Here is a 15,405-nt window from a genome sequence, read left to right as displayed (position 1 = left end):
TCACCTTGACCTTCAGGATAGGGGTCACAAATGGTGGTACCTGGGCCAGATCGAACTTGCAGACAGGATTTGGGGGGGCTTACTCAGTATTTTTAAAATTCTAGCTAACATTTTCTCACAAAACCCACATTCTTCTGAGGCCTGCACTTTCCCATCATCCACTTCACGTATTATATAACCTGCCAGGCTCCTATTGATCCTTAAGTATAGAAACCTTTCTCTAAAAAATGGGAGCAAGGGATTAATACACATATACAATTACCTAAATATATCCAGTCTGATGACATTATATAGTTATACTATAATCCAGAATGATTCAAAAATGCCATAAATCAAAAGAATTTTAGCCTGGATATACTGAAGCATATATAATAAATTTTAAAAATAACAATCAATGATTTACTTAAAAATAAATAAAGACATCATACAAATTTACTTCTACCTTGATCTAAATAACTTCTATCAAGATGACGGGCCATAGCTTTGACAGTATTATTTGGACCAGAGAGAAATGAAAAGACACACACTTAGTAACTCTAGTCAAAACATTAATTATAGAATAAGCTGATCGAGTTACATGTTTCTAGACCACCTATAAATAGCCAAAGTTCCTTTCAACTTTCAGTTGCCAGCTCACCTTTTCTTACTCAAACCAAATCTTAATTATTCAATAACAAATTATTTTAAAGTTTTATACCTCAAAAGAGGGAACCATGCCATGGCTTCCTAAATATGATACTGAAAACATTGTTTCAGAATCCATCTGTATTATAATGCAAGCTCCTTCAGGGCAGGAATCCTTACATTTATTTTATTCTAGGCTTATCATATACACCCAGCAAAAATCTTCACGGTTGTTTATTAAAATACATGTTAGGATTCTTTTAAATAATTTAAATTTTAAGACATTCTACATTTACATATTTTTAATGCCTTTCTGAGTTACCCAAATCTCGTTCTAGGTAGGATTTCAATTTTATGCTGCTCATCAACAATAAATAATTCTTACTTTTTTTCTCAAAATATAGATGATATCTGACAGACGTTAGCATTCAGAGATAAACCAGATCTCTACAGCCAACCCACCCAAACTTCAAAAATTCTTGTTAGTGTGAATTCCAATATTTTTCTACACAGCTTCAGTTTCACAGCATCATGATGTTAAAGCATTTCCCAGTTTATTAAGTTAATTACATTTTACAGTTCTAATCTGATTCAACTAGTGTCACAAGAACATATATCAATTTCCATGTTCCTAAATCTTCCAAATAAATGACAAACTTAGACAAGTGCATACCCCCTAATGGAAGACAGGCACATGTTCAGGGGCTGTGGAAAGACATATCGTATCAGCATGTGCAGGGCTCCCATGTACCTTGAGAAGGACACCGTACTAGAGTAAGACGAAACTAAAGGCAGCAGAAAACAGCATCACTGTCACGTCTCAATTCACAAAGATCCTAAGAGGCAACAGAGAACAGTCACCCCCAAGTTACTTGAAAATTTTATTTAGGTTTGAAAAATGTATTTCAAAACCTGTTGCTGGGAACTCAGGACACATTCTCCCATAGCAACAATGCCACAAATATATGGTGCTTTGAGTTTTCCAGCAGGTGAAAAGAACTCTGCGAATCCAGAGAATGGCACGACTGGAGAATTTACAGCTCTCTGGGATTTGATTACCACGTATGCTGTTTTTCCCTCTATGGAAAATGGCTTCTGCATTGCTCGCTGGCATACATCTCCCTCCTCCCTCCAGTTCACTATCTCTTTCTTTCTTCCAGTTACTCCCACTCCCACCAAAAAAGTCCCCAGTCTCTTAGAGGTGGAAGCAAAACAGCCTGATCCTGTGAGCCATTCGTAAGCAGGAGCTACTGAGCTAATAGCTATTTGAAAGGCAGGTATGAGAGGGATTTGAGAAGAACTGGCTAAGGGGACAGAGTTTCCTAGCCTAGGCCCAGTGCACAGTAGGCATTTAAAGTTAATGTATTATGTATAATAAAGATGAAGAGAAAAACCAACAGTATAGTCTTTAAATGTGTGCACTACATGAGAAAGGGGATGGGGCTCAGGGGGAACTGGGTGGTGATCTGGACCATGGAGATCACACCCTCAGCTTAGCTCTGCTCCGTGAAACATCACTTTTAGGTTATAAGATCAAGAGATGTTCAGGGACTTCCCTGGTTGTCCAGTGGTTAGGACTCCATGCTTCCACTGCAGGGGGCAGTTTCCCAACCAGTTTCAATCCCTGGTCAGGGAACTAAGATCCCAAAAGCTGCAGTGCGTGGGCAAAAAAAAAAGAGAGAGAGAGTTGTTCAGAAACGACACAAATATATTTTAAGGGAGAAAAAGCGTAAAAACTATGCTGTCTTCAAAAACTTTTAGGTATGGTGATATACCAGTACTTTTACCTACAAGTATTCAAATAACCTAAAGTCAATTCGGTCTTTGAAGAACACGAGCAAATAACTTTTCCTTGCTCTAAACAAGATACTTTTCCATCTTATTAAGAGTAACAAACGATTTAGAAATGTATATCCACCCAAACTACAAAAAGCTGTTTAAACGTCACCTGTGCCTAACAGGGGTTCAATACCTTTAAGCCCTTTTTGAGATGCTGTTTTGGTATTCTTAGTAGTTATTAACATTAATATAATCTGAGATATTTTTATAAATATCTTAAACTTATTCCACACATATTATTTTTCAAATTAAGAAGTTATACTGCATGTGTATTAAAGCAAGCATTCTTTTCCGAACCACTTACAAATCAATTTCAAACATGCTTTCGAACAGTATTTCCAAATTAATTCACCCACAGGTCTTTGACGGTCCTGCATCATCACAGACAATCACAGTACTTTATGTCAAGCACTCTTTTAAGTATGTTACATATACTAGCTCATTCAATCCTCATAATAACTCTTGAGTTAGGTATTACTATGCCCAGTTTGCAGAAGGAAAAGAAAAAACTGAGGCTCTATGACATTAAATAACTCGCCCAAGATCACACAGCTATTAAATGACAGAACCAGGACTCTGACCCAGAAAGTCCAGTTCCAAAGTGATGATACAAAGTAGGTGTAATCACTGCACCCTACTCCCTCTCACACTCATTCATTCAAACTTTTATTACCTGCCTAGAGTAGGTCAAGCACTTTGCTAAACCCAGGTAAAGAGACAAACTAAGGCAAGATCTCCATCCTCAAGGAACTTACATTTTAATGTGCAGCAAAAAAGGAAAGTGCAAATTAAACCCAAAAGTTCGATGTGACAATTCTGGTTCAGCAAAATGTCCAGGGAAAAGATAAGATATTGTATTGAAAATGATTTAGTAATAATATTCCTGATGTTCACATTTTTTTGAATACTTTCGAAAGCTACACATTGGATCTTTAAAATTAACCTTGTGAAGCCGAGCATTATTACACTCATTTCATAGAGGAGGAATCAAATAAGTTCTGAACAGCTTAGCAAAGATGCCACATTGCCTTTGGAGGGAAACTGCCCCGCCTACAGAATCTGCTTCTCTAAAAAAACCCCAAATGGTCAAATCATAGGCTTCCTGGGACAATTCAAAAAAATTAACTGGGCAAACCTGATCCCCTTTCAAAAATTTGAAATTAGTCCGTCCGTTTGCTATGAGATGTAAGATGATAGAGGGCGACAAGGGTGGGGCATCCGTTGAGAGCCAAGCTCAAGCTCGAAATGAGGAGATTATAAAGCCAGTGGACAGAAAAGAACAGAGTCCCAAAAAGAGAGCAACATGCCATGTGACCAGTCCTAAGGGAAGAAGACAGGGGATATGGTCTTTTCCTTATGACCCAGATGCCTGCAATAAACCTCATTTTCCCTAAAGACACAAGTGTTCTTTGCAAAAGCAACTACCGAAAGAGCATGTGTCAAGGAGATGACGTTTCACAATTTTTTCCAACACAAAAATTCAGACACTTAGCGGGCTTGAGTAAAGACTCCAGATGTAGTAACTGGCCACACAGATCTCCATGGTTTCTGTTTACTCCTTGCAAAAAAAAAGGGATAAACTTGGCCAGCTCACAGCAACAAACACAGAAGTCAAAAGAATGTGTCTGGGCTTCCCTGGTGGCGCAGTGGTTGAGAGTCCGCCTGCCAATGCAAGGGACACGGGTTCGTGCCCCGGTCCGGGAAGATCCCACATGCCGCCGAGCGGCTGGGCCCGTGAGCCATGGCCGCTGAGCCTGCGCGTCCGGAGCCTGTGCCCCACAACGGGAGAGGCCACAGTAGTGAGAGGCCCGCGTACCGCCAAAAAAAAAGAAAAGAAAAAAAGAATTTGTCTTCAGAATTATCCAGACATCATCCCTTCTGCTCCCTCTGCCCTAATGCACCCCCAACACCTTTACTTATCCCCACTCTCCTCAAATAAGAAAACTTCTTATTTTCTGTCTCCTCTTATCAAAAGTAAAACAAAGTCATTAAAGATCAATACTGACTAAAACTTTGACAACAAACCATTTCATCTTGGAGTATCTGTATGAAATGAAAGGTTTAGGTCAGGACAGTAATCACCTAAAGGCGAGAGTTCAGGAAAGGACTGGCATCACACCCGGCCTAGCACACCTGCTTCCCCAAACCAAGCTTGGAGACCATGCTGCTAACTCCGCCCACCCCCATCCTCTACCCCATCACCACCCAAGCAACAGCCTGGAGGCCTCAAGTTTCTGCTGTTCCAAGCTCTCTCACAGGGACACCACAAGGGTGACAAGTAGAGAGGCTTCTCAGGACCTTTGGGCAGCATTCAAATCAAGAAGATGTAGGAGAGCAAAGGCCACCAAAGGGAGTGAGATCTCACAGATCCATGACCATGGAGCACAGGGAACTTCCACTTGACACAAGTGTGGCCTTGGCCTCTAGGATGCTGGGTCCTTTTTCTAGCCTGTAAATGATACTCAGGTGTACAGATAATGAGGAATTTTAAAACAAGAGAAAAAAATAATTCATTTTGGTGGACCAATTATTAAAAACCCTTTAGGCCTAATTACCAGGCAATCCAGAAGCCATCATGTGCATTGTTAAACGCATCAATTTTTGTGAGTTCGTCATGCTGCAACACTCTCAAAAACAAGACAAGTACTAAGAACTTAAACACCAAAAGAGCAATCATAAACCTTCAAATAAGCATTAGCCCCCATTAGAAAAGAAAAACAAAGGTGGATGATGAAAGAAGTAAGTGTACTGTGGAAGACAAGGCAAGTTTTCAGCAGGTTTTTTGGTTTTTAAGAAGGTGGGGTTCTTGAGATTTATAAATCCTTATACTTGACAGGCATACACCTAATATAAGTCCCATGAAGATAACTTTAAACAGGCCCACAAAAATCACACGCCTCACAGATGAGGGTGGTTAAAAGGCAAATATCACATAACTCTAAATAAAGGTAAGACCTGCCCAGTTAGAATACTGGGTGTGTCTTTTAACAATTCAAGAGAAAATTATGAATAGGGCTTCTAAACGACACGGTAAAGAAAATCCGTTTTTAGAAAGTACTCTTATGCCAGCACATGGAGGACTAGATTGATCTAGAAAACAATTATCCATATGGACAGGTTAAAAATGCATTTGGTCACTAACTCCTGCAAAATTAGAATGACGAATCACACCTTCAATGATAAGGCTAGGAAAAATAAAAAGAAACAGTCGTTCACTTATGACATAATTGCAATATAACAACTCTTTGCCATCCTTCCTTCACCAAAAATATATATAATTTCAGATAACACACAAACTCAGAAGGAAAGAACTCTATTCATGATACAGTACACAGGTTTTTTTTCTTAATGTTGTAAATTCACGTAAAAGAAAGACATTAGAAGATGGCAGCCCTCTTCCAGGCCTGAACTTTTACATAATGGTTAATTTTCAGTTATGCCATTTTTAGTTAAGCATAAGGATCATGCCCATGTTTCTTAACACGTGACAAAATGATATTTGTGAAAAGGCTTCTGGAATGAGGAAGAACATGTGATATGCCACAAAGCTCGATAAGTTTTCCTTTTCTGTATCTAGTGTGAGAGCAAGCAGCAGCTAGCCATAAACCAGGCACTGTTCTATGGGCTTCACATGGATCATCCCACTTAATCCTCTCAGTGAAGTGAGCACTAATAGGAAGTTCAATTTACAGGTAGAGATTTAAATAACCCTTCCAAGGCCACACTGAGAATGAGTGGGAGAATCAATCGGGATGTGACCCCACGCAGGCTAGCCCCCGAGCCCAGATTTTCAGGGTTTATGTCATCATGACATAAACCAAGCCTCTTGGTTCTGCTTGCCCAACACCAATGGCAAATGGGGTCAACAAAACAAGATCTTACAGGATGAATGCTATACATTTACTCATAGAAGACATAAAAACAGCTCAGACGAAACTAGAGTTAAAAGGGTTAATGAGAAGAAAAATACCATTTGACATTAATATTTATCAAATATTAGCAAAAACTGATAGGAAGCAAACAGAATAGTTTTTCTTAAAATGACCAGAAAGTCAAGGGAAAACAGTAAGAAGAGACAAAATGCAGTATTCTTTGAAAAACTGCTTTGCAAAAGCAAACAGTAAGAAACCTACTTGAAAACTAACACGTAAATAAAGTCTTATAAATATAGCTACTCATAAAAAGTGGTTTCCTCTGGAAACATTTGACTATGCACAAGTCAGAGCAACTAATGTTAGCATATTTCTTCAAATCCTAATATTTTCAAGAAGAAATATAACCAAAAAAATTGAAAACAGAATTCTGTAAATATTTGAGAGGGTCTAACCATGAGTAGGAAGAATTCCTTAATCAGGTATCCAATGAATGTGTCCTGATAAAGAGGGATAATGGAATGGAATGGAGGGAATTTTAGACTAACAGATAACTTACAAAAATATTAATTCCCTACTATCACAGCTTCCCCAAAGACCAAAACAACAATTAAAAAAAGGACCTGGTAACACAAGGCTAAAACTCAAATGCTTTCTATAAATATCCTAAATCATATACATAATCCTTTATACTTTTCAAATGGCATATACTTGAGTTCATCTTACTGAACTAAACACTTGATTAAGTAATTCATCAAAGTACATATTATTTAGGAGACAAAGTCTTGCAGTAAGCCAAATTAGACTTCTGAGCTCCCTTCAACAACTGCTAAATAGGTGGATGGGAACACAAGAGTCTAACTTTTGTCTCTTTTTCACAGTTTGTTTGTTTTGGTTTGGTTCTGACTTCTGAAGAGCTTTTTAAAATAGGCATCAACCACCAAAACTTGCACCTCAGGGCAGCTTGCCAATGCTTCAAGTACAAGCTGACAACCTCGGGCCAGAGCCAAAGCCCTGTGCCCCGCCCCCTCACCACCATCTTTAAAGGATGGCTCCTGATCCCATCCCACCCTCAAATCCCTCCTCCCACCACCATCCCCCTCCCGCCCCAATAGCAATATCTCAACCTCTCCAGGCTAAAGAAGGTGCCTCCCAAAGCAACACTAAGCTTATCTGATAAATGATTCCATGCTTAAGCATAAAAGCCAATAAGGACTGTCCCTTTTCTCTCCTTCCCCTCCAGCCCTCAAACCAAGGCTCCCATCTTCTCCAGCCTAGGACTCTAATTCAGTGGTAGGAATTTGGGGCCAGTATGGGCAAGCAATATGGCAGCCAGTGGGGGAGGCACTTGGGAACAGGTCTGGCGCTACCACTCCATGGAGTGCGCTCACTGTATGAGCAGCTGCCCACCCTACACCCTCTCGATTTTGCGCTAGCCTAGGTTGAGAATGATCCTGCTCTGGCCACGGTTCAGAATGACCTGTTCCTCTCTTTTGTTCTCTCAACCCACTCAAGTATAGGCCACCCACAACAGGCTGCAAAACCGCAAACATCGGATAAAGGCTCCATTATCTCAATATGCAGACCCAGGCAAAGCCCTACGACAACAGACCTTGCAGCAGACTAATCCCTGGGGTTTGAGTCCTCAAGGTAAAAATGAGAGGTCAGGACTCAAAGTCCCTAAGTTCTTGCACTCTCACAATCAAGATCCAAAATTCAGCTCAGATCCTCAGGCCATCCCAGAGTAAAGTCTCTGGAGAATGTGCTAAGCCTGCACAATTCTGTCCATTTTGACCGTCAAGTGGAGTCCAAGTTACAGACAGTAAGGGGTTGGCGTTGCAGTCTGCTTACTGCTGAAGGTTACTATCTCGTTAGTGTGCTACAGAAAAATGGATGAAAACACTTTATGACCTCTCACACAAAATAAAATGATAACACATCTAAAGCACAAGCAGCAAATCCCTTTTATCTTTGGAAATGAATTAAGTCAATGGAATACATATGGTGGTTGCAATGTGAGGAAAAATTCTGGTCAGCCTGGGAATCTAGCGCAGAGTATTACAGCCATTCCTTTGATTTTTATTCCCCTCCTCCACATCTGGGGATTTTAAAACAAATGAAAGAAGGCATTATTCCAGCTTAAGGCATAAGCGTAAGTCACAAAGAACAAAGAAAGTTTTATTATCACATTAAACATCAAGGAGGAAATGTGCTTACTGATAACTAATTTAGTATCCTACCCTATTAGGTTAGCATTTGCTGTTTGCAAGCTTCTAGGCCAATATTTACAATTTACATCTAAGACAGGAGGTAAAAATGTTCAGCTAGTAAGAAGGTCATTAAGGAACGGAAGGGGGTTAAAAAAAAAAAAAAAGGCTTGGAAAAACAGAACAAAGTACACAGATAGACGGTACTCTTTGCGCCTAAGTGGTCTATAGAACATTCGCCCTGTCCGCCTATAAAGTGATTTAGCATTAACCACAGGTCACTCTAGCAGCAGAGTACTACTTCCTGACAAAACCTTTTGAAAGCTCCCCCACCAACAAAACAATCTCCATACGCCAAAGAATGTGAAACCTACTGCCCCAGGCCAGTGTCTTGGGCTTTCTGCCTAAGAAGTTTGCTTTCAGCCAGAAGAAGGGGGGAAAGAATCACACTGTAACAACAGCAGATTGTAGAATACAGCGAACAGCCCTCCTGCTTGTTGGCGCCGTTCCCAAGCAGCAGTTCCAGTGGCTGGGCCTTGAGCCCATTCAAGAATTCCATCTCACAGGAAGTGTTTCAAATATAGTTATTTGATCTTTCAGCATTTGCAAATGCACCTGCTGAGCAAGGAGCCTGACAGCCATCGCCCCAGTTCCTTCCTATCTGTCTTCACCAGTCTTCACCAGTCATCGCAGAGGCGGTTTCAGGATTAGGTGAGGTGCAAAGTACAGAAAACCCCAGCCAAAGATTTCTGCTGCTGCACGAGGTTAGGCGCGACCTGTGGCTTTTGGTTCCTTTCTCCCCACACTAACTTCCCTGTCACTTTTTTCCCCGGAGCAGGTAAGAGGGCTTTGTTTTGTTCTCTAGCTTTCAGGTGCCCGGGCTTACCTCGTGGTGGCTTCCTCCCCTCCCTTGCCATGGTTCCCCCCCAGGGCCTGGTCCTTGCCGCTGGGGTGGTAGGCAGTGAGCACAACTCCCTGGGAACTGGAGAGCCAGCTCATGGTGAGAGAAGGGGCATAATTTCTGCGATCCTGACACAGAGGAGGGGAAAGAAGTTCCTGGCTCTCCCGGCAACTCGGCTCATTAGCATTGGCCGGCTCCTCCCACCAAGGCCAGCGATTCACAAGGGAGGGGCGGGGCCGCCGACTCTCCAAGGGGGAGGCTGGTGACTCAGAATGTGGCCGCAGCCCGGGGACAGCCCCAGTCCGAAAGGCTGCAGTTAAGGGGTGGGGGGTGGCGGGGGTACTAGTTGCTCCCACCCCCCGAGTTATTCTGATCTGATTAAACAGCCACGTTGTAGCCGCCTCTCAACGTTGTAAGCACAAGCCGTCTTGGTTAGGAAACAATGAATTACTGCAGAGTCTTTTTTTCCCTTCTTAATTCCTGTTTCCATCTGGTAATTTCTGCTACTTCATGTAACGGGAGTAAGGGCTCTTCTTAGCCCCCTCAAGGTCAGCGTTAAAATTAACCGTAGTAAAACCCAATCAACCTGCCCAGCAAAATTGTGCCATACAGGTGACAAGAAAGGCTTCCTGGGGACTTCCCTGGTGGTCCAGTGGTTAGAACTCCGAGCTCCCAAGGCCGGGGGCCCAGGTTCAATCCCTGGCCAGGGAACTAAGATCCCACATACCACAACTAAGCCTGCGTTCTGCAAGGAAAACCCGGCACAGCCTAAATAAACAAATATTTTTTTAAAAAAACAAGAGAGAGAGAGAGAAAGGCTACCTGTTGTGTTGAGTTTAAAACGTCTTCATAAAAAAGATGTGTACCTAGAATACCATCTTCTTTCACATAGCAAATGCCAAGTTTACCTTTTGTTTTAACAGAATACCCTTCAGTACCAAAAAGAGACCCATCTACCAAAACCGTTAAATGGCACTGCTGAGAATTTAAAAAAAAAAAAGTACTTACTATTATTTGTTGAGCACTTACTATATGCCAGGCTGTCTCTGTGACAGGTGTTTTACATGTATTGTCTCATTCAATTCAGTTCAATTCTCTCTCTCTCTTCCTTCCCTCTTCCCTCCTTCTTCCTCTCCCCCTCCCCCCTCCATCTGTTTCTCTCACACACGAACACACCTTATAACACGGGTATCATTCTCATCTGCAGGAAAGTGAGGCTGAGGGGCAGATTAAGTACCTTGTCTAAGATAACACAATTGTTCTGTGCCAGAAGCTAGATTTGCTCAGAATTCTAGGCTAGATTCCATTCTTTTTAACCACCATCCTGTTCTTTGTCCTGTAGATAAGGAAACAAGCGCAAAAGTTAAGAAAAATATAAGAGGTGTTTCTGTCCTTTCTCCTCTAAAAAATTCTACACTCCTCTATGTATCTAGTAGCCTGAATGGAAGTGGTTTTTGTTGTTGGTTTTTACGGTCTATCAGTATTTGTATCTAAATTTCCTCATAAATAAGTTTTCAACGTCATCATTCCATAAACATACTGTTTGTACTTTTTTTATTATTTAAAACGATCATGAGAAATAAAGACTTTATTCATACTTACACACTCTTAAAGTATCAAAAAATTATTTTTTTTAAATCCTCTTTGGTATCTGCTGTGAACTCCCATTTACAAGTCTTCCTAAAAAAGAGTTTATTACAGCTTTCTCCCTCCACACTCCACAATTAGTTGGTCAACCTTTGCGTATCAACTAATACCTCCACTGGGCTCTACCCACTGTCTCCTTTCTGTCCCCACTACCTAAATCCTCTCTGTACCCTGTAATAAGATCTTAACTCCAATCTTACAACAACCCTTTAACTCATTTTCTTGCTTCCTCCTCTAAATTACATGGCACATTATTAGCACACCCAAGCACAGCCCTACTGATGTCTCCCCATAAAACTTCCACTGGTTCCCCACTGCTAACAGAACCAGTTCCAAACCTTTGTGTACAGTACTGAACATTCTGGCTCCCTTACCCACACAAGTCTCTCCATCTCTTCTGCCAGACACCATTCTCTCTGGTCCCCCTGTCATTCCTTTCTGGGCCCTCCACATCTAACTTACCTTCACCTTCCACATAGTGGGTGTTCAGTGAATGCTGATTGGTAAAGAACTGAATGAATTTAATGTGTCCTTAGAAAGTACAGTAATTTATTTTTTAGTTAAATTGGTAACATTAGACGAGTGATCCCCACGGACATACCAGTATGACCCTATGATGCGATGCTTACCAGTGCAGGCAAGATGAAAAGCACAGGAAGAGAGGCAAAAGGTAAGTTGACTGGAGTGTATGATTTCTTTTTAATGTCTTTATGTGGAAAAATGATTAATATTCTCACATTCACCCTTCTTTTTTACATAGCTGCTCTGAGATTTAAAAAAACAAAACAAAACCAAGAATCACTACCTTCTACAATTACTGGGAGGCCATACATTCTAGCTTTTAGAAACTCTTCTCTGTTTTTCTCTCCATCCCACCATCCTTTCCCTTACTTCCCTGGACTTCCTTTTTATCTTCTTTATTTTTCTATTTTTCCTTCTTCCTTTGCTATATCCTCAGTCAGTGTCACACATGCCCATTGACAGCCATGAGCACTGCCAGCTCTCATGAGACAAATTTATGATACAGGGAGCTTTTGTCCAGTCTTAACCAAAATGATGATTAAGTTATATCTTTGCCTGCTATAGTCTCTCCGTTTGTTTAATAACAAACAAATCACAATGTGTAAATCAAAATGAAACTATTTTACTAGCTCAAAGTAATATTTGGGTTCATAGTAGCCAAGCTTTTTAATTTTTGTGAGGCATAAAATAAAATGTGGCACAAATTGATTTACATAGCTTGGTACATAAAATTTGAATCCTGCTAATTTAACTTTCAGGTACATGGAAATCCTCTGGACTCCTCCTCCTTTCCTCCTAATAAGCCCAGTTGTTACTGGTCTGAGAATGTTGCCTGTCACAGGGAGACAGCTGGCAGGCTTGTACCCTGGTGTACTTAGCTTCAAATATAGGCTCAAGTATTCAATAGATGAAAAACCACTTTCAGAATTTTCTTATGACCATCACGGACACAAACCTTACTACCAAAATGCTTTCTTGAGGGTCTTCCCTGGTGGCGCAGTGGTTAAGAGTCCGCCTACCAATGCAGGGAACACGGGTTCGAGCCCTGGTCCGGAAGGATCCCACATGCCGCGGTGCAACTAAGTCCGTGCGCCACAACTACTGAGCCTGAGCTCTAGAGCCTGCGAGCCACAACTACTGAAGCCCGTGCGCCTAGAGCCCGCGCTTCGCAACAAGAGAAGCCACTGCAATGAGAAGCCTGTGCACCGCAACGAAGAGCAGCCCCCGCTCGCTGCAACTAGAGAAAGCCCACGCACGGTGACAAAAACCCAATGCAGCCAAAATTAAATAAAATATATAAATTTATTTTTTAAGTGCTTTCTTGAAAGGCTACTCTTGTTTCAAACCTAAAACCCTACCAAGAATTTGCTAGTCTGTCCCTCATACCCTCCCTCACAGAGATACATTTTATGAAAAAAAACAAAAAAAAAAGGTATTATTTTACTCTCTTCTGCAACCACTTTAAACAAACACTGAGAACCTAATGTCCTTGAAGATGTTAATATTCCAAGCCCCTCACTGCATGCCAAAGACTTTCCTGTTATGAAACGTCTCACAAAGTAATTAACAACATCAAGACAGTTTAAACATTCATTTCATTCATTCCCTTCAAATGGGACTAACTGGACGACCCAGGGAGGAAAAAGGAAGCTGTAATTTACATACCCAAATCCGTTGTTAAAAATAGGATGGAGATAGCACTGCAGCCTCAGATAATTTGACAGCCATGTTCAAAAATAATGGAAAAAAAATTCTTAGCCTCAGAGCTAGTAGTATCAAAGAATGTATTAACTAGTTTTCATATTTTGATTTAGGAGCCTACTTAGTAGTATGGAATCATATTTGCAGGGTACCAAAACTGCAACAGATGAACATATTTATCTAATATTTTCTTAATTGGTTTCTGTCACTTTAAATGGAATTAACTAAGGCGAATGCTTATACTCAAACACTATAAGATCATTGGAAGCCTGTATAGGGACACAGTGCAATGTGAAAACTGACCTTTCAGTCTGCCAAGTTAAACTCAACTTATAATAATATAACAAGAACTTGGATAACTTAATCATCAACTGTGAAGTTAAAGATTTACATAGGTGATAAAACCTAGATTCATACAGCAGCATTAACTAATGAAGAGGGAGTGTTCTAATACCTCCTACCTGATGTGATATCAAGCTTTTGTAGGAATAATTCTGTGAGCTTGCAAGGAAGCCAATTCTGTACTAAGGAGCTGTGACGGAGAATTATTCTGTACACAGAATGTAAACTTACTCCCTTGGAAATTGCCTTTATTATTACTAATTCTGTCTCTGGAGCAACAAGGAAAAAGCCTTTTCCCTCCCTCTGGACAGCTCTAAAAATTTCTGCGTTATTCTCAAAGTTATTTTCTTAACTATTCCTCCAGGGAGAAAATACTAGCCATTCCTGGAATGATTTCTAACTGCTACTGCCAGAGGCTAATTTAGGCTTCTTGGCAAACATCTGGAAAAGATCCTACAGTTAAGAGTTTACTACCAATAAATAATACCACGTAACGCTCGAATGCTTGCTCTTTGCTAGACGTGGTACACACAGTCTCTCATTTAATTGTCACAACAAGCCTGAGAGATAAATATTAGAATTCTGCCCACTTTAGAGATAAGAACTGTGAGGTCACCCCACTAGTAGGTGGCCGAACTACGACATGTAAACCTGAGTTTATATGACCATTGAGCCTGAGGGCTTAAACACTGTAAAGGTCACAGGTGTCCTGGAACTGACTCTATTTTGTTTATGAAAAAGTCCACATGGATAATTAAGCAGGTAAAATCATCTACAGCACATGTGAAGTGTTTAACCAAATGGAATACTGATGTAAATGCAATGCTGTGTAGAGGAACATTCAGGCAGACTCAAACATACTAGTTTTTTCCTGGTACTTTGAAACTTCTTTTTTATGTCAAATTACTAGAGGACTGTGACACAGTATACATCCTACCGTACAAGGTCATCACCATTATGCTATCATATCTAAAATTGTTTCCGCTGATAGAAAGTCCTCTGACCGTTATGATTATAAACATCCTTTATCTTTTAATTAAATAAATTTTTTAAGGCAAAGACAGATCTAGGTTTATAGGCCCTAAAGTTATAGAATTTCTTAGACACGGGGCTTTGGAAGGGGGTTTGCAAGGGCAAGACTGGAGGTTTAACTTCATTTAGCTTCATGGTAAATCCACCTCACGTCAAAACAAGCCTCAACTGGAAATTAGCCACAATAAGTAAAAGCAATGACCCTAAACTTTCCTTTGGTTTTCTCTTCATTACTGAATACAGTGGGACCCGTGTTGCAAACACTTGCATTTAGGAGCACCAAGTCAAGAAGAGTGAAGTGTATTCTAGAGGTAGGTACACTCTGGCAAGGTAGTATTTTGCTTATTAACAAGACTCAATTTGAAATATCTAGAAGTATAGCAGTACTTAGACTTGCCCCAGTACAAAAGCCTTGTCCTGAAGTAGATTACAAAGAATGTTTATCTCCTTGTCAAGTAAAAGAAGTCCTAATGATTGGGGAAGACTTCGGGAAGCTGAATATCTAAGGAAAGCACTATAGTTCTACTGAAGTTTTAGTTTTTATTTTAACTAAAATTACTAAGTTTTAATTTTATTTCTTAAAGTTTTAGAGTAGGTCCTGGAGTAGTTATATTCTCTTTATTGACCAAAATACTTGCTAAAACTGCACAGATAGATGCTATCCAAGAAGAATTTTCTATTTTGTAAGCCCTTTGGGAAATTTCTAAGGTTAGAAATA

The 15,405-nt window shown here is 40.4% G+C and overlaps 1 protein-coding gene across 2 annotated transcripts in view; it reads right to left on the bottom strand.

The window, feature by feature from the left end:
* Positions 1–9,624, bottom strand: part of ARHGAP18 (Rho GTPase activating protein 18) — a 125,765-nt gene extending 116,141 nt beyond the window's left edge. The window contains exon 1 of one of the 2 annotated variants that reach the window (XM_082634109.1): positions 9,429–9,624. In XM_082634109.1, the coding sequence (XP_082490235.1) occupies positions 9,429–9,541 (113 nt within the window). In that variant the 5' untranslated portion in view covers positions 9,542–9,624. The remainder of the gene's footprint in view (positions 1–9,428) is intronic. The other variant, XM_082634110.1, reaches the window with a different exon arrangement.
* Positions 9,625–15,405: the final 5,781 nt, after the last annotated feature.

The sequence above is a fragment of the Mesoplodon mirus genome (genome assembly GCF_964341445.2).
Source record: "Mesoplodon mirus genome assembly, chromosome: 10".
In the NCBI taxonomy this organism is placed as follows: domain Eukaryota; kingdom Metazoa; phylum Chordata; class Mammalia; order Artiodactyla; family Ziphiidae; genus Mesoplodon; species Mesoplodon mirus.
Note: the sequence above shows the minus strand (reverse complement) of the source record. Positions and strands in the feature narration are given on the sequence as shown.